Source organism: Biomphalaria glabrata, chromosome 2 (genome assembly GCF_947242115.1).
Source record: "Biomphalaria glabrata chromosome 2, xgBioGlab47.1, whole genome shotgun sequence".
Classification (NCBI taxonomy): Eukaryota; Metazoa; Mollusca; class Gastropoda; family Planorbidae; genus Biomphalaria; species Biomphalaria glabrata.
In genome coordinates this window covers 28302509-28321615 of record NC_074712.1, presented here as the reverse complement: position 1 = coordinate 28321615, position 19107 = coordinate 28302509, and the positions used below count along the sequence as shown (strand labels likewise).

General features: G+C 33.1%; 1 protein-coding gene across 49 annotated transcripts in view; it reads right to left on the bottom strand.

Annotated features, from left to right (window-relative positions):
* Positions 1-19107, bottom strand: part of LOC106059375 (titin-like) — a 177498-nt gene that overhangs the window by 90934 nt on the left and 67457 nt on the right. For 28 of the 49 annotated variants that reach the window (XM_056019836.1, XM_056019862.1, XM_056019859.1 and 25 more), the window contains exons 4-24: positions 18116-18214; positions 16357-16545; positions 15966-15992; positions 15282-15380; positions 15076-15174; positions 14818-14916; positions 14324-14521; positions 13872-13970; positions 13273-13470; positions 12945-13142; positions 12150-12347; positions 11601-11798; positions 11115-11312; positions 10928-11026; positions 10260-10434; positions 9608-9673; positions 7160-7252; positions 6134-6178; positions 2977-3041; positions 1806-1961; positions 292-480 (exon numbers count right to left, since the gene is read on the bottom strand). In XM_056019836.1, the coding sequence (XP_055875811.1) occupies positions 292-480; positions 1806-1961; positions 2977-3041; positions 6134-6178; positions 7160-7252; positions 9608-9673; positions 10260-10434; positions 10928-11026; positions 11115-11312; positions 11601-11798; positions 12150-12347; positions 12945-13142; positions 13273-13470; positions 13872-13970; positions 14324-14521; positions 14818-14916; positions 15076-15174; positions 15282-15380; positions 15966-15992; positions 16357-16545; positions 18116-18214 (2787 nt within the window). Of the gene's footprint in view, positions 1-291; positions 481-1805; positions 1962-2976; positions 3042-3635; positions 3666-6133; positions 6179-7159; positions 7253-8139; positions 8224-9607; positions 9674-10259; positions 10435-10927; positions 11027-11114; positions 11313-11600; positions 11799-12149; positions 12348-12944; positions 13143-13272; positions 13471-13871; positions 13971-14323; positions 14522-14817; positions 14917-15075; positions 15175-15281; positions 15381-15965; positions 15993-16356; positions 16546-18115; positions 18215-19107 lie in introns of all 49 variants that reach the window. The other 21 variants (XM_056019817.1, XM_056019865.1, XM_056019813.1 and 18 more) reach the window with 20 other exon arrangements.

Here is a 19107-nt window from a genome sequence, read left to right as displayed (position 1 = left end):
CTAAACAGCATTTAATAAAAAAACAAACAAATTTATACTCTAAAATTACGTTAAAAGTAATGAAAATAAAACATTGCATTTACTATGACAAAAATATTTCTTTGCATTAATTGTAATTTCAGACTACTTATATATAGTTCTAGATTACTTTCCTATCAATCTATGCTTTTCTATTTGGTTGATGACTGAACTAAAAAGAGAAGGAAACAAAGTCATCTTCCTTGTTTGTCCCTCAAAGAAGAAAGTCAGTGAGAATTTATTACACAGGCTGCGTGTTGTTTCATCCGTTACCTTCTTCAGATAGGCTTCATCAGCCACAACATACTTCAGGTCGTCTTCCTCCATAAAGTCACCGGTACTATCTCCCATAGAACGGTCTCTCGTCCCTTCCAGAGTCAGAGAGTCCCGGTTGGAGCCTAAGGTAGAATAGTCTCCAGAATAGAAGACGCTGTCTGTCCTAGACTTATCCCCTGCAGCCTGCTATATGGCCAAACATGGGCATGGCAAAATAAAATACTTTCATCAGGGAGCAACAATTAAACAATCAAAGCACAAAATTATAAGTTTGCCAAAACACAGTATCTCCATAATAAGGATAAGTAAGTGTCAAATATTTTTGTAATAAATAGTCATTTAACATTTTATTTTGTTTTCAATGGACAAGACTTTATATGGTATTGAAAATGAGAATATGATTGTTTCACCAAATTGGCAGATAATGTGTATTGTCTGAAAACATTTTAGATAGTACAATGTTTAAATGTAAGATAGAAAACAGATTCTATATATTTGTCATTGTCTTAGACACTGAAACCTTTTTTTTTTTCATCTCAAACAGGTAAAAAAATTCAACATCATGACAATTAAACAGTTGTTGTTTTTTTTTGTATTTTGTAAATAGATTTAGGCTTTTATTACCAAATTGTATATGTAGTAAAGGTTGAACTATTTTTTAGTTTCCATTTTGTTTTTGGCTTCTTTCTGTGTTTGAAGTAATAGTAGTAGTAGTTTCAGTAAATAAGACAAGACATGGCACCTCCAAGATCAAGTCTGTCAGAAGAATGTTCTACAAAGGCTGATTTTGGATGCTTCCCAGATAAAGGAGGTGGTCAAGGCATGGGGTAGGGTTAAAAAAAAAAGCTGTAGCTCTAAAGATGTGATTTGGATCAACATGACTTGGTAGCTATGGCCAATTCACTAAAAACTTGGTTGATTCACTCTAAACCAATGAGAGTTTTGACTCAAAGACATTCTAGATTGTAGAATAACTGAAAAGGTCTCAAGTAATATTTTATAACCCAATGTCAAGGTCTGTCTCTGTACCATGCATGGTAAAAAAAAAAAATGAGGGCCAAACATGCCATTATGTCCATTCTTTAGGTCTATTGTTCTATAATGTTCACATGTCCAGTTAATGTTGGTTATTTACATGCTAGCAGCAAGGTGCAATCTATTTCTCTCATCAACATTATTTGTTTGTTGATAAATAGTTCTGGGAGTGGTGATACAGAAGATTGCAACTCCAGTAGACAAAATGTAATAGTAGCTTAAGTTGACAAACTTTTTACCCATTATGGGCTACATCAATTTCTAAGAAATGACTTTTAGAATACACCATATTCACCAAACATCTTACCATTGAATTTTGTTGATCAAAATATGTTTCATTTCTAAGACTAACTTCACTAATCATGTAAGTACAAACTGATTGCCCATTAAGGAAAGAAAGTATTTGTATTAATTGACAGGCCCAATATCTATCTGAAGGTTACATAAAGTGTTGTATCTGGAGTTGTACAGTTTACCTTATCTTTAGGAGACAAGGTGTCCCCGTGGTAATATCTCATCTCTTCTTCATAATCAGGCCCGTTCTCTAGATAGGATGGATAGTACATGGTGGCCCCCATTTGGCTAATCTGACGGCCTCTGTGCTCTGTTGTCTTGTGTCTCATGTGAATCTCCTATGGAGGTGAGTAGCAGGGAGGACAAGCACTGAAAACATTGGGTTGGGGCCAGCAAGCAAAACAAAACAAAGCAAAGCACAACACACACACAGACTGCACACAGATCAGAACAGTTAGACATTTCAAATCTACAGTAACACAAAAAAAAAAACATCATGAAAAATGACATTAAAAGTAGGAAAATTAAGAACAGAATAGGTGTAAACTGAGCCACCAAATAGAAACAAAATAAAAAAAAAAAAAGGTCAAGTTAACACTACACATGCTAATGGCCTAATAGCTTATATCTGAGTTTTCTAGTTGTGAGTTCAAAGTAATTCAATTGAGCATGTTAGATGTAGTAGTCTTGCACTGCCATCTTAGTAGGAAATATTTATGGAGAAACACTTGACATTTAGACCATGACAACTTAAAATGTTCAGCTATTATGATGCCATTAGTATAAAGAGGTTTGTATATTATAAAAGAAATCATTACAATTAACTGTCCAAAATGTGCCTGTTCATGAACCTTGTCACACTGTCCCACATACTTCAACAAAAGGTTGACATCAAAGTTTCAAGAAACAAATGAAAATGTGCAGAGGGACCAATGGGTTTCCAGGGACTTCAATCTAGGAACCATGCAACTGGTGGTCCTAGAACTAGTAGTGACAGTAGTCACCAAGTGACCTCCAATATTGAGTTCAGTCCCATCTAGTAACATCAAAGAATAACTAAGTAGATACAAGTGGATACAAGTGTACAGTGACCCTAGAAATCATTGAACACCAAAAGCAACATACAACTTTGTTGAAGACTGTAAACATCTATATAGGGCAGTGAGAAAACATCAAGAACAAAAGAAAAAGTGTAGCCCTTGGCTCATATTTATTATTATTATTATTATTATTAACAACACAAATAAACAAAAAATATTTAAAAAAATGTAACAATAATGTTAACAAAGTAACCAATGTACAGTGATATTTATTGTTGGAAATCAAATCTGACAAGCAATGAACTTTTGTTACCTTATCAAAAGATGTGTCCAATGGTGAAGCACTGCCTCCTCTCTCAAGAGAGATACTGTCTTCTCCTAGAGAAAATAAGCAGATTAGAGCATGATTCTACTATTTTCTTTTACAAATAGAATTTACACATTTTATCTACAAATATTGTTATGTTGTTTTAATAATTACTTTTTTTAAAATCATTTTTTTGTAAAATAGCCAAGAAACTCAGACTTTGTTGTTTTTTTTTTTTGTTTTTTTTTGAGAATTCTGATTCTGACTTTAAATAATAATACCAATTAATAATAAGAACAAAAATTAACATAAAAAAACTGAATGATTAAAGAAAAAAAATGATCCAAATCTTAAATAGCTATAATGAATGGATAAATATTTTTAATAATACATTTAGTTATATAAGTTTGAAGGCCAGTATTAACTTTAAAATTATCTATTTAAAAACAAAAAGTGCTCAAGGAAATTGTAAACAAATGTCTGTAATTAAATATAAGTATTAGAACATTTTAGCACACATTTACTTCAAAAGTAGATTTATTTCTATAAAAATAGAAGACTACTATTTCAAAAGCAGAACAACAGTAAAACAAATAAAAGCTCAATAAAACTTGAATGTTAAGCAGTGTAACAATAACATCAACTCTATACACACAACAAGTTACCACTGTCACAGTCATCTATGTAACTCAAGTCTGGACCATTGGAAGAAAAAAAAAATGAAGCTTGAAGTATAAGCAAAGCACTGACTGCACTAAATAATTCTCCAATGAAAAGATCAAATATTTGCTCCAAAGATTCTCTTTGTTACAATTGTTCTTGATACACACGTTGTGGCTTTAATATCTCAAGATGTCCATAATTATTTTAAATTATAATTAAATTAGCTAGGCTTCTGTTAATGCTGCTATTACAATATTTTTGGGGGTTAATTTTTACTGAAACTATTTTGTTAATATTTAGTCAAATCCAAATATTATGTAAAATTTGACCAGTGATAATATTCTGAATAAGTGATTCAAATTTTATACAAATAAAACAATAAAATAAAATAAAAGTAGCTTATAGTCTTCAAATAGCAAGTTCTAGTTGAACAAGAACTGTCTTATATGTAACCTTCACTTAAGAAACAAAAAATGTTATGTGAGTATTCAGAGAAGCCCGAGTGTTAATTCTTTATTGTTATGATGAGAGGGGGTACAACTGAAATAATGAAAAACATTGAAAGTAAACACCAAATTTTGCTTTCAAAATGACCCTTGGGAAGAGGGAGGAAAGAGTCAAGTAATCACATGGGTGGGGGTGAGGGAAAGAGCTGTAGTTGGAAGTATTGTAGGGGAACATTAGTTCCTCAAGATCATTACTAACAGAGTGTAACAACTCCATAACTTACTGACATGAAGTAATGGGAAACAACAACACAGTCAAACCCAGACACCTGGCTCCAACAACATAGTTAAACCCAGACAACTGGTTCAACAACACAATAAAACCCAGACAACAGGCTCCAACAACATAGCCTATGACAAAACTAACAAGCATAAATGACCACAAATAAACATAAGCTCACATTTATAATGCCTGCAGTCTAGGCTCATGGAAAGCTAAGCTTTCACTTATATTTCTTATATTAGTATAATTAAATTTTCTGAATGAATATTTCCACATCTCTGGAGACACTGACACAAAAAGTTAGATTCTAATATATCCCAAACTCTATCTAACAGCAACACAAGCCTACTTTCAGAAATGGCCAATGGTAAATAGATTATCTGGCCAACTTCTGTAGTTCCTGTAAATAATGAAGCTCAGTCAGCCAACATTCTTGAGAAATACCCCTTCCTAATTCCCTACTTCCACATTTCAAGTTACACATTCTTTACACATATCTCTCTACCTTTAAATTTTCTTAAAAATTATGAGAAGCTTCTTTTTTTTTTTTTTTTTTTAAGAAGCAGAATAGAACAAAGTGAATAATGTTAAGTTTTTCCTATTTGAACAATGCAATGTATGCCCAATCAATCATCAGTTGACAGTGTGCATAAGTTGAGCCCCAAGACATTTCAATGAGACGTTCCATCCTTTATGTACAGATTAAGCCTGTAGCTATTTACAATAAAAATAACAAGATTTTTAAAAGAATTAATGTATGTTTTTTTTTAAACTTGAGAATATGAATACAAGATTTTTGTATATGCTTTTGTAAAAGGGAATTTACATATTTTGTTTTGTTTTTCTAGTCAAAAAGTTTGTTTTTTTATATATGAAATTATAAAATATATCAACTCTATTAAGTACTTTTATATCCTTACAGCAAGCTTCAGACTCACAATGTCAACTAAACACACGTCTATCTTTCCTGTGCTAGCAAAGTTTCAGATGTGAAATAGAAAAGCATAAACGTGAATGCCTATGTCTTTTATACAATATGATTTGTGCGACTTTAAATTTGTATAACAAAAAATAAATATATATACATAAAAATAAAAACTAACCCTATAAAATTATTGATTAGACTATAAATCTATGTGCCGAAAAAATTTTTGAGTGCTATTTATTGAACCCATGTTATTCTTGTACAAATTCATCTTACAGCTACTCGAGTGACAAGAGGTTTCTCTCATAGCATAATAAATAAATGTTTTCCAAAATGTAATGATGGCCCACATAATGGTAGGGAAACTGTTTCTTGATTGCTTTAAGCATAACAGTCTGAAGAGTCTTTAATACCTTTTCACAACATTTTAATTTATAATTCTCTAAGTACATTTACCAAAATCTTTGAAATTTTAATAATTAAATACAATAAGCTAATTTAATTTTAACAAATAATCCTAGTAATAATTTTTTTTTTGGGCACCGTATATGGTTCTGTTTTAACTAGACTAATAATATTACTATTTAATTAAACAAAAAAAGAAACTTTCAGTAACTTTCTCTGGGCCATCATTAGAAACCAAAAAGTAAAATTGTTAAACAAATTTTTAAAAAATGGGGAAAATTTACCTAAAGTTTAAAAAAAAACAACAAATGTAAAAAGGAGTATTGACATTTAAGGTGGGGAATGTACTAGAGAGAAGCCTTGTCTCACACAATGAATGATAGATGAAATTTAAAAATAAAAAAAGAACCAGGGTAAGCAGTTGTGGATCAGCCAACTTACTACTGAGGTTACTGGTGGTACTCAGGTAACTATTACGTTTATCATCTGTGGAATATAGGCAGCCACAGGTGCAGTCAGTAAAACATGGAAACAACACAGTGAGCTACTGAGACATGTCCAAAGGACAAGTGTGCATAAGACATTAAACAAAATAGAAACAAGAACAGAGTATCAAGCACACTGACATACATAAGTAGACCATGTACATAGAGAATACCAGGAAATCACTAAGATGTGAATATCAAACACCTAAGCAAATAAACAAGATAAATCAATAAAAGTATGTAAATGTAAACTAGAATAAAAAATGCATGTAAGAACTTGAATCTCTGAGTAATGAGAACAATAAGTAATTAGCCACATCATCTTATTATAAAAAAAAAGGAAACAAAAAAATAAAAGCATTAGAGGAAAGCCAGACATCACCAGCTGTCCAATAGTTCTGAATTCTAGATGCTCAATAAGCTTATAACATACATTACAAGTTATACAAAGAGTTTTATTTGATAACAGATTAATCCATGATTTAATTTAATCATTTCTTTAAGAACAATAATTTTGTTTACATAATTGTCTGATTACTAAAAACTAATGAAATTTATCACTATTTTTGTTCACCTCACATTTCAAGAGTATTAGTATGTTAATTTATTTGGTCAATGACTCAAGAAAACAGATGACTTTTAGAAACTACTTTTTTTTTAATTCATGTCTATATTTGTTTGTCGAGTGATCCATTCAATTTTCTGAGACAGAAACTGATGACAGGTATGCACAAACAAATGGATAACAAAAAGTGACAGAAAATAAACTAAAAATGAAATAATGTTCTAAAGCAATGACACAACATGAGAAACTAAAAATGAAATAATGTTCTCAAGCAATGACACAATGATGTGACAAGATTCTAGAACTGGGGGGAGGAACATCCAAGGCACAAATATGATCAGCCATGGTGGTCAAAGCCATAACAAAGTGTACTATCAAAACAAAAAGGTGTCCACATGAGAGCATCCAAAGACTTACTGTTGTGTATCTTCTGACCCTCATAGTAGGGCAGATAAACGTGTTGCTCTGACAGAGGTTTACCAAATATAGGGGACTGAGGCATAAAGTCATCTGTTGGAAGGGGGAAAGAGAGACAGGGAAAGAGAAAAATAAAATGTTATATATTTTATTTTAAAGTCAAATGAAACCAAAGAAAACTACTAGGATATGCATGTATGACTGGAACCAATCAGCATTTTTCCTTCAGTAGCAAAAGATATGTTCTGTTGCTCATCCTAGATTTGTGTAGACATATTACATTGATTCCAAACAAGAAGCATTGAAGTGGCTGACTGCTGATGTTCAATACAAAGGTTTTACAAAATGGTTGATCCAGTGACCTGATTATTAGCAAGAATTTGTTAGTTGTTACAGGGCATGGTCATGGCACAGGGCATGGTCATGGCACAGGGCATGGTCATGGCATCATCTCTCCTTCCCTGCCACATATATGAGCTAAAATAATTACAGTAATAACAACCAAAGCATCTGTATGGGTAGAGATTTGAACCCACAATAGCTATGATCTAGAGCCAACTTTGAACCTTAATCACCATCAACTGAACCAGTTTACTTCTAGTACTCAAAAGGTGCTGATGCCATTTTGTAACACTCATGACATTCTCGACAATAAACATTTTGAAGACATTACTAACCAATGAATGAGATACATGATGTGGAAGATTAAGTAATTAGATACATACTGACACAAGTACAAAGACTTAAGATTCTGTATAATGTTAATACTATTAAAAGGATTACACAAGTTAACAACAGTTTTTTCAACAGCATAGCCCAAATTGGCTATGAGTCAGAATATAACATTCCTCCTTTTGTCACTTGTTTATATATGTAGATAATGAATGATGTATACATGTGGCTACAGTTGGGGGTAGTGAGCATGCAAATCTGATATAATATGGGCAATTGTGCTACACGGATGTATATGCCGTGGATACCTCTAACCCCAAGATGAGGTGACTGTTGCCAATCCTCTGACAGATACAATTTGTCACTGTACGATGGGCTCTGGCCAGCTATTCCTTCAAAACATATAGGTCAGTATTAGAGGACTATCAACTCTGAGGTTAGTAGGTAATGTCATAATATACATAATTAGATGATCAGGGCTCAATGTACATGTTCATGGTAAATTATAACTTTTACACTAACACAGCTTTATATTCTACAAACATGTCAATGACAAGTGTCAAATAAATTGTATTCCAGAATACTAAAACATATTGTAATGAAAGAAAAGGGAGACTTCAAATAAAAAAAAAATCTAATTAAATATAATTTCAGTTTTCAATAACTAGTCTGTTTTACCAACACAGACATCTGGAAAACTTTACACTGGAAACAATAATAAAGGAAATAAAGCAAAAAAAAAAAAAAAGGATAATGCTCTTGAATACTATAAAGAAAGTAAAGTCTTGTTTGAGTTAGTAGATTAGTGAACTCACTATTACAACACAAGTTAACTTTAGGAAACAAGTAGTGTGCCAAAAAGTGTTTCCTTTTCAAACTTTTTTGTTTTAGACATCTGTAATTGATTAGCACCAGATTATGTGAAGATGGAATGAGTCAGACAACATCAAAAAATGTATATAGCCCCTGTCCAGTGGGGAAGCATTTCACAATCCACCCAGGCTTTTTACACTCTATACAGGAAAGGTGAAGTAAAGAGTTAGGCTTTAGTGCCTGAAGTGTAAGTAGTTAATATATGAGTTTAAAAAAGACTTTTCTTTTATTACTAATCTGTTATGTAGAATTTCTATTTAAAAAATTGGATTTTAAACATATTTTTCATGGCAGAAAAATGTATAACTTAATAGAAAAGAACTTTTAAAAAAGAATTTTCTATAAATTTCAAGTGATTAAGAAATTTAAAAATAAGAAAAAACATGAGTGAAGTATGCATCTACCCTATGTTGTCTTTATACCTGCTGTATACACATGTCAACTAAAAAGACCAAAAGTTCTCTATAAGATTGTTGAATGCAAGATGTGAACACTTTGTGCAATCAGGACTGACACTGTCAAGCTTTCAATTATCTGTTTACTGGAAATGATCAATCCTACAGAGCTATACATAGATAAGAAATGTTTCTTCCACAATATAACATGTAAAAAAGTTGATTAGTTTGGTCACTGTGCAATATTTAAAAAAAAAATTCCTTTCTTGGCCATATTAAATACTCATTATTTGGAAGGTTGTTTTTTTTTCAATTACGAAATAAAAACATTATTTACATTTGAATCTTTGAAATGATCAGTCTGCCTACTTGCACAAAGTGTAGAGAAACAAAGTGATATAATGCCTGGGTGGACCGCCTTGTCTGCAGATGGGAGAGTAGGGTAGATACTGCCAGAGGAGGTTAAAAAAAGGAAGTAACTGACCAAGGTTAAGGAAGCTCTCATTACCTCCAAAAGTACTAATAGTGAGACTTCCATATTGCAAGCTGCGAAACGATCCGACGAAACTGCTGCCTTTAAATGGTAGTTTACATTGAGAAATAAATTGCACATAGGACAAAAACTAGATGAAAGAGTTTGCAAGAAAACATGTACATATATCTAGTGTATACCACATTGTTAAATCTACAACAGTGTGAGTACAGAAAAGTCAGTTTGAAATATTAAATAGTTCAAATTATATGCTACTCAAAAATACTTTCAAAATGTTAGTTCTCCAGCCCAAGTTAAACTTATATTTTATAAACAGTGCAATGAGTTCTCTTTGTCTTTCAAACTAGTATTCAACTATGATGCCCAATTGTAAGAACTGAGTATTTCCTAATATATACACTTACCTTGGTAGGTCTTAGTCAATTTCATAAATGTATACATAATCTCAACTCAAGATAGAATATTAGGAGGACATGAACAAAACAACATTCTAATGCCATCTAAGTTTGTATATCAATATATAAAAACCACTGTATATGATTACAAACAAGTATCCATAGAGTAAGTAACTTAGCAGCTATCTATTGTATACTAAGGCAATATCATTGAGTGGGTACTTGTATAAACCATACATTAAAGATGTCAGACAAGTTGGTACCAGACTTACCTCCTTCATCCTCAGAGTCAGAAATGAAGGTTTCCTGCATGGTCTCAGGGGAGACCACCTTGTACTTGTCTTCAGTGGATGGTGTGATGCCTTGGACTTCTGTCACAGGTTTCAGGATCTCCACAACTGAGATATAGCCAAGTCTCTGAGCGATGGCCAGTGGAGTTTGACCGTTCTGTTCAAACATTTACAAACATATGTTGAAGGAACAATTACTACAATCGAGTCAAATATGTAGAAAAAACAACCATGTTGATTGTGTTTACTTCAGATAATATTTGTTCAGTACTTTTGGTTTCTCTGAACTCTATTTCTGTAAAACAAACTTGTTCAGCATTTTTTTTTTTGCTTAGTGAATTTTATTCTTGCTATTCTCTAGCTATGTGGCTGATTAGATTGAAATTTTATTTCTGGGCATTTGAATGTTTTGTGTCCAATCTTTTGGCTAATTTTTTTTTTACCCAGAATTACTGGAATAACATCTAGAAACTTAAAAAAAATATGTGGACCACTGTTTTTTGTCTCCTTTGATTGATCTTCTAGTATTATCTTACACCTTTCTGGTACTCTATGTCCTAAGTTGTTTTGCATTGTAGGTAGTAGTTGAGATTTATCAAGAGCTAAGAAACTCAAACAAAAGCATCAAGCATGCATGAAGTATTACTTACATTGGTGACAGCATTGGGTGAGGCTTGGTTCTTAAGGAGGGTGTTGACCACCTGGACATGGCCTTGCTGGGCAGCTTGATGAAGTGGAGTGTAACCAACCTGGAGACAACAAAAACATGCTAGAGCTAGATCTGTGCCCAAATAGTACAATGCATAAACATACAACTGACTAAATATCTTAATTCACCTTGGTGGTGGCATTCACAGAGGCCTCATGGTCCAGCAAGAACCTAACCATGTTGACTTGTCCAAAGTGACAAGCTGTATGTAGTGGAGTGTAGCCAGCTTTGGTACTGGTGTCAGTGGCAGAGCCATGCTTGATGAGAATCTCTGCCACCTGGACACGATCTTCCTGAGCAGCAAGGTGCATTGGTGTCAATCCATTCTGTAAATATTGGGTCATAAGACAAGACGGATATTTGTTTCCATTGGAATGCAACACAAATATCATAAACATACTCTTAACAAATTTTAAAGCAAGAAGTAACAAAATTATGATAATTTGACACAAACTGAATAAATATCAATGACAACAATACAAATCATACGTTTATGAGACTTGATTAATGAGCTATAAATTTATATTATTTATGAAAAATTACAGGTTGTATAAAATATCTACATCTTAAAAATAATATTACATCTGTGACATAGATAAAGTGATAGAACTTACAGTAGCCGTAGCATTGACGTTGGCTTGTTTCTCTAACAAAAGGGACACAATGTCAGTGTGACCTTCCTGTGCAGCCAGGTGCAAAGGTGTGAACCCGTTCTTGGATTCAGCATCAGGCTTAGCCCCGTACTCCAGGAGCATGGTTGCGATGTCCATCTGGTTCTTCTTGGCAGCAATGTGAAGGGGTGTATAGCCATTCTGTAAAACATTAGATGCATCTTAAATGAAAATTAATTAAGACGAGGCGCTCAATCTAACAATGTTGAAGTAACACATTTCTATAACTAGCAGATAAAGTCCATCCACTTCATTGATAAGCAGTTCTAATTGATTTCCCCATATTTCAGATTACAATGATGCAATGTAGTTAGTATAATAATTAACTTTTTTTATAACTGATTACAAGCATTTACAAAGAAGAACTCGACCACAAAGTCCATTCTTCTATAATAGACATTCTGGCTTACAAAACTAAGGTATTTATTTTCACAATACCTCTGATAATTAATTCTTATGCTAGTTTAAGTTTAGAGACTGTCCACTACTGACCTTGGCAGTAGCATGAGGGTTGGCCTTATTTTCCAAGAGAAGTTGGGCTACATTGGCATGGTTGTAATGGGTAGCCACATGGAGAGGAGTCAGGCCATTCTTGCCACTAATGTCTGGGTTGGCCTCTTTTTGTAGCAACAGTCTGGCAACCTTGATGTTACCATACTTGGCAGCAATGTGTAGGGGAGTGAACCCTTTCTGTTTAGGAGAAACAAAGTTAGTTATTCATACAATACAATAGGAAGAAATCTAGATTAGACTAGATTTATATATAGTAGCAAGCAAAACAAAATATTTGCCAACCTCATTCAATGTAAAACTATGCATAAGTAAACAATAAAACCTTTTGTAACAAGCATAAAATCTGATTAGATATTCTAATTATGATTAGAACATTGTAAATATTGCAAAGTTCAGGTTTTCTTTAATTAAATTCCCCTTTTAACATTGTGATCTATGGGGCAGATCATGTTAAGGTTATCTGTTTCAGTGGCCATGATTAAGGAGAGTGTCATGTGACCAATTAACCAATCAACTTAAGTTTTTCCTAAATAATGTCAGGTACCCATTAGAATTGAGTGGACTGAGGGATCCCTAAAAAATACCAAAATTCAAAATCCCAGTCTTTACAAGGATTCAAGCCTGACACCCTGTCATTTGAAAGTCAAGCGCTTTACCACTCAGCCAACATGCCCCCTGCAGTTTTCAATACCATACTTTTATTACTTCAAATTTAGAAACCAGGAAACAGTAGTGTTTAATCTTCAATGCAAGTAAGCAACTGGGGTGACAGACCTTGGTGGTGATGTCATGCTGGGCTTCATGCTCTAGAAGGACTTGAGCCACTTCTTCATGACCTTCTTTGGCTGCAATATGGAGTGGGGTGTACTTGTCCTTAGTGGTAGCATCTACTGAGGCCCCATGTTGCAGGAGGAGCAGCACATTGTCCACATTGCCCAAGCGTGCAGCAATATGGAGTGGAGTTTGTTGTTCCTGAAGGGATGAGAGAACAGTTGACAAACAAAAAGAATTTAATATGGAAGACTTGAGATTGTAAGTATTAAACAAAGAAAAGCTTAGAATGAGGTACATTTAATAGTGTAAGAACAACATAATGACTCACCCTAGCTCTGGCATCCACAGTGGCTGAGTTTCTCAAGAGAATCCTGATGATGTCTGACTGATTGGCCCTGGCAGCAAGATGGAGTGAGGTCTCCCCCCTGACAGTGGCTGTGTTAGGATTTGCATTGTGTTGGATCAGGTAGATGACAATGTTCATGTGACCCATGAAAGAGGCAACATGGAGTGGAGTCAGGCCAGACTGGAAGATACAAACTCAAAACTTATATCTTCCTTTATAAATTATTTTTTTTAATTCACTAGTTTAGCAGCAATCTACAATCTTCAGATTTAAATAGCTTAAAAAAAACATTGCTTTTGGTATTGAGCTAAGACAGATTAATGCACTACCAACTTAATAAATGTTCTGCTTAAGATTTGTTATCTTCTTATCTTATATGATACAGACGTTACTTCAAAAAAGAAGATGATTATGTCCTATGCGTCATGCATTTAGTCATGCATATTAACCAATGACCTAAACTCCGCCAAGTCACTGTTTTTCCTGGCTAGTTATTAAGAAGTTTTATATGTATAAAAAAAACACCTTCTAAGAGTATCAAAAATACAGGCTCAAAGTCATGTCATAACCAATAAACTCACCTCAGTTTTACTTTCAATTGAGGCTCCATACTTCAATAACAACTCAACAACTTTGATACGGTTCTTTTTGCAAGCAATATGCAGTGGTGTAAAACCATTCTGTAAAATAAATATTTGTATTCATATTGGCTGTGATAAACAAGTTATACATACATTACTTTGATTCAAAATGATATTTGAGTCACAATTCAAATCTCATATAGACCTAAGATAAACAAGTTATACATACACTACTTTGATTCATAGTGATATTTGAGTCACAATTCAAATCTCATATAGACCTAAGATAAACAAGTTATACATACACTACTTTGATTCAAAGTGATATTGGAGTCACAATTCAAATCTCATATAGACCTAAGATAAACAAGTTATACATACACTACTTTGATTCAAAGTGATATTTGAGTCACAATTCAATTCTCTTCTAGACCTAAGAGATCAACACTTACCAAAGCTCTAGCATTGGGCTCACATTTCCTGTCCAGTAAAAGTTTAGCTGTCTTGACATTACCACAGTGAGCAGCCACATGAAGTGGAGTCAGGTAATCTACAGTCACTTCATTCAGTGATGCCTTATGATAGAGAAGTAAACGAGCACAGTCTTCATGATCTCCTTGGGCTGCCATGTGAAGTGGAGTTAGACCATTCTGAACAAAGAAATAACAAAATCACATTATTTTACTTTGACTATGACAAGTAAAGAAAATATTTCAAATATGTAGACAACTGAAGGGTTTATAAACTAATTGTATACATTTAGAAACATTTTTGAAGATCATATTTCCTAATTTAATTCCTACATCTTTCCTCCAGCATGTATACCAATACTTTATTAGCTATGGAACATATACTATAAATTAGTAATTTATTTTAAAAAAATTAAATCCTTTATTTTTCTTCTCATGTGAAATTAAGATAAAGTGATAAAGTATCTATATTTTACCTTTGTTTTGGCTGAGTGAGGAGCTCCCTTTTCTAACAGTGTGTCCACAACACTCTCATGACCACTTCTAGAGGCACAGTGGAGTGGAGTCAGGCCATCCTTTAGATAGTGGACAAATAACAAGAAACAAATGTACAAGCTAGTAACATTCAGTGTGTACATTAAATCTAGTCAATTATGTTTAAAACATATTAGCTAGATATTGTATTGATCCTGTATTAATATTGGCTAAACAAATATTGTATCTGTCTCTATTACCCTTGTCTTTTCATCAATGGTAGCATTGTTGTCCAATAGAAGATTGACCATGTTTAGTTTTCCCCATCTTGAAGCCACATGAAGTGGTGTGATATTGTTCTGCAAGACAATAAAGATATTACCACTGAGAGAACACGCCTGGCAACATACAGTCATGCCAACTTGAGTTGGTGGTTTAAACTAAGTGATACAATGACAAATGTTACCTTGGCTCTGAAGTTCACGTCTGCGTTGCGCTGGATCAACAAGTTGGCAACATTGATGTTCCCATAATGGGCAGCAATATGTAGAGGAGTGAAGCCACTCTGTGAACCAAGAGAAACATCTACAATTCTAAGAGTGGGTCACCAATCTTATACCAACAACTATTTTTAGAAATGTAGCAAGTAGGAAAAGTGACTCACTGGATGAATGTTGCACTTTGATTTTCACATTTTTTAAAATTATTTTGTTTCTTTTATATAATAGCAAAAATGATAGAACTTAGTTTATAAACTATTAATACTAAACTACTAATGCTAAAAAAAAGAGAGAGAGCATACTGCAGTCTTGTCACTTAGAATAGAAATTGTAAATTAAAGATAATGTTGCAAGCAAAATAATGATTGAGTCACCAATGGAAACAATGTCAATAGGAAATGTATAGTTGAAATAAACAAATACAAAACAAACAAAAAGAAAACTGCAAATACTATGGAATCAAATAGTTACTCAAACCCAAACATAAAAGAGAAAAAAATGCAACTCCTCAATTTATCGTGTTTCCAAATAGTCCAAGAAAGAGTCAAAGACAGTGCATGAAAGAAAGCAGAATGATGTAATGCATGCATGAAGTTGTATCAACTACTCCAGTACAGTGTGACATACAGAAGATAGCTCTAGAAACAAACCTTGGTTGTATCATTCACTAATCCTCCCTTTGGTTGAAGTTAGCAAAAGAAAAGGAAATCAATTCATGGTTAGTTTACTCTTATCTACATGATAATACTAAATTTAAAACAACAACAAAACATATCTTGTCATTGGTGTTTGGTGTAATTAATTAGCTTTCTTGAATTAATTTCATAAACAATATTCACAAGACCTAACTTTTGTGTCACCAAACAAGCTAATAATTTTAAGACATGTTGATTTGAGGTGTATACATACTCAGAGCACATTTACTGAACTATTTCTAATCTTCACCACCCACTTCACCCTAACCCTAATCCCTTACAGACCAAAAACAACATATTCAATTGAGGCAATGTGTAGAATGTTGAACTGGAAGGCAGGTGTTACCTTGGTCTGCAACTCCACACTGTTCTGTTCATTCTGCAGCAACAAGGCAGCAGACTTGACATCATCTTTCTTGGCAGCAATGTGCAAAGCTGGCAGCCTGACTTTACCTTTAGCATCATGCTCCAGGAGAACTGAGACAACCTTGTCATGACCTTGTTGAAGGGCTACTGCCAGTGGTGTGAACCCATCCTAGAAAACAACAAAACAAACCCTATATATTGTGCTGAACATGTCATTCATTAGTATACTTACAATAGTCAACAAATACAACAGAATCCTTTTAAATCATTTTAAAAGGATTATTTTAGTGACATTATTAAATAACAATGCATCACAGACTATTATTGTTTAAGATAAGTACCAGGTGACCGAGCCTCGCTCGGTTGAATAATTTTTTAAGGAAGGATATATACCCTAAATCATTTTGGGAATATTTTTGTAATTACGAAAATGAACAATGGGTAAAGACTATCAATGTGAAGAAATGCTTTTTCATTCTGTTAGTTCTCAATGTAATTGTAAATATTGATTAGAATAGAAAGTCTTTTATGTGCCCCCCAACAGTGTAGAAAAACCACAGCTCACATCGTGTCATTTACATAACACTTTTTGGCTATTATTGGCTTGGAAGAAAGTTTTTGCACTGTACTTCTAAAATGGTTACGTACAGACATTTAATATTGCAATTAGTATATTAATTATGGCTTTAGTACGAAGCATCAAGTGATACAAAATCTCTACGTTATAGGGTAAAATGTGCACCTGGGCCAGCCCAGGGTATCATGTTCAGTGTGTGCAGGTAAGGTGTAAAGAAGCTGTGTTATGACTATTTCCTATGTTGTGGTAGGGGACAGTAGACTTTAAAGCTTTAACACATTGCAATAATTCACCAGCAAAATAACAACAAAGTAAAAGCTACCTACAGGTCTACACAATTAAAGTGTAAACAATTTATAAAGCCTTTAAAACACATAACTAATCATACATGGACAAATTTAATTTCATTATTTATCTTCCATAGTTTCATAATAGATCAATCTTTAATAAGATGGTGCGCAAGTGTTTAATTAGGTCAACTGATTCATTAAAACTTGTTCTTGTTTGCGAAGAAATGTCTTAGTGTACTGCTGTGAGCCTTGTGACGTAAGCGGTGTCAAGTTTTTTCCCTTTAACGTCATATAGAAAATTTCATTCATAAAACATTCTAGCCAAAATTAATTTTCGATAATGAGATATTTTCAAACAGATATAACAGTCGACCTGGAGTTTTCCGGATATATAATGAGTTGAGAATTTTTTTCTCATTATACACATACCTTTAAATTTTAAAGAAAATCGTTAGAGCCCCTTTCTACATAAAATTTATATTTATATATAAATATATATACATACATACAAGAATTTCTCGCTTAAAAGTATAGGATTATTTTTTAAAAGTTGTCTTTCTGGTGTGTGAGTGTGAGTAAAATTGGTCTAATCCAAAATCAATTCCTAATGTTAACCAAATGAGTTAGATCATCCACAACGTACTACTTAGTATGTATACAAAACTCTATATAACGTTCCACACATTTATTTACAGAACTCACAAGTATTTCAACTGGGTTCTCTGTCTCACCTACTCATTCCCTGTGATGACCACCAATAATTTTTTTTGTTTTTATGCTCACATTCAAATCTGAACTTAAGGAATTTTTTGACTTTTTTATTAGCACTATTATGTTTTGAGTAGGCTAGATTAATTGAATATGAATCACACCTCAGTAGATAGTCCCTGATTGGCTCCAACTGATAACAAAAACTTGACCACATCAGCATGCCCTTCTTGTGAAGCCATATACAGTGGGGTGAAGCCAGCCTAAAAAACAGACATAAAATAAACAAAAACATCTAAAGAGAACATACACATGAAGGACACACACAATTTTCAACTCTGATGGGTATTTGTTGGGAATAAATAAAGCTACAGAAACAGATAACCCTTACATCATCTACCCCATAGATTGCAATAGCTTAAAGTGGCCCATTATTATTTTATTTTACAATGTATCAGCTGTTTTTTTTTTTAAACCAAGGTTTCATATGAATAGTTTTAAGAGAAATAGTTTTTTTTGTTTCTTTGCTTGTAAAATTATGTCATTTTAAAGACTCATTCATGCATTTTATTAGAATCTTCAGACTCCAAGACATTGCTTTCATTTTATTAGAATCTTCAGACTCCAAAACATTGCTTTCATTTTATTAGAATCTTCAGACTCCAAGACATTGCCTTCATTTTATGAGAATCTTCAGACTCCAAAACATTGCTTTCATTTTATTAGAATCTTCAGACTTGAAGACAATGCTTTCATTTTATTAGAATCTTCAGACTTGAAGACATTGCTTTCATTTTATTAGAATCTTCAGACTTGAAGACATTGCTTTCATTTTATTAGAATCTTCAGACTCCAAAACATTGCTTTCATTTTATTAGAATCTTCAGACTTGAAGACATTGCTTTCATTTTATTAGAATCTTCAGACTCCAAAACATTGCTTTCATTTTATTAGAATCTTCAGACTCCAAAACATTGCTTTCGTTTTATTAGAATCTTCAGACTTGAAGACATTGCTTTCATTTTATTAGAATCTTCAGACTCCAAAACATTGCTTTCATTTTATTAGAATCTTCAGACTTGAAGACATTGCTTTCATTTTATTAGAATCTTCAGACTTGAAGACATTGCTTTCATTTTATTAGAATCTTCAGACT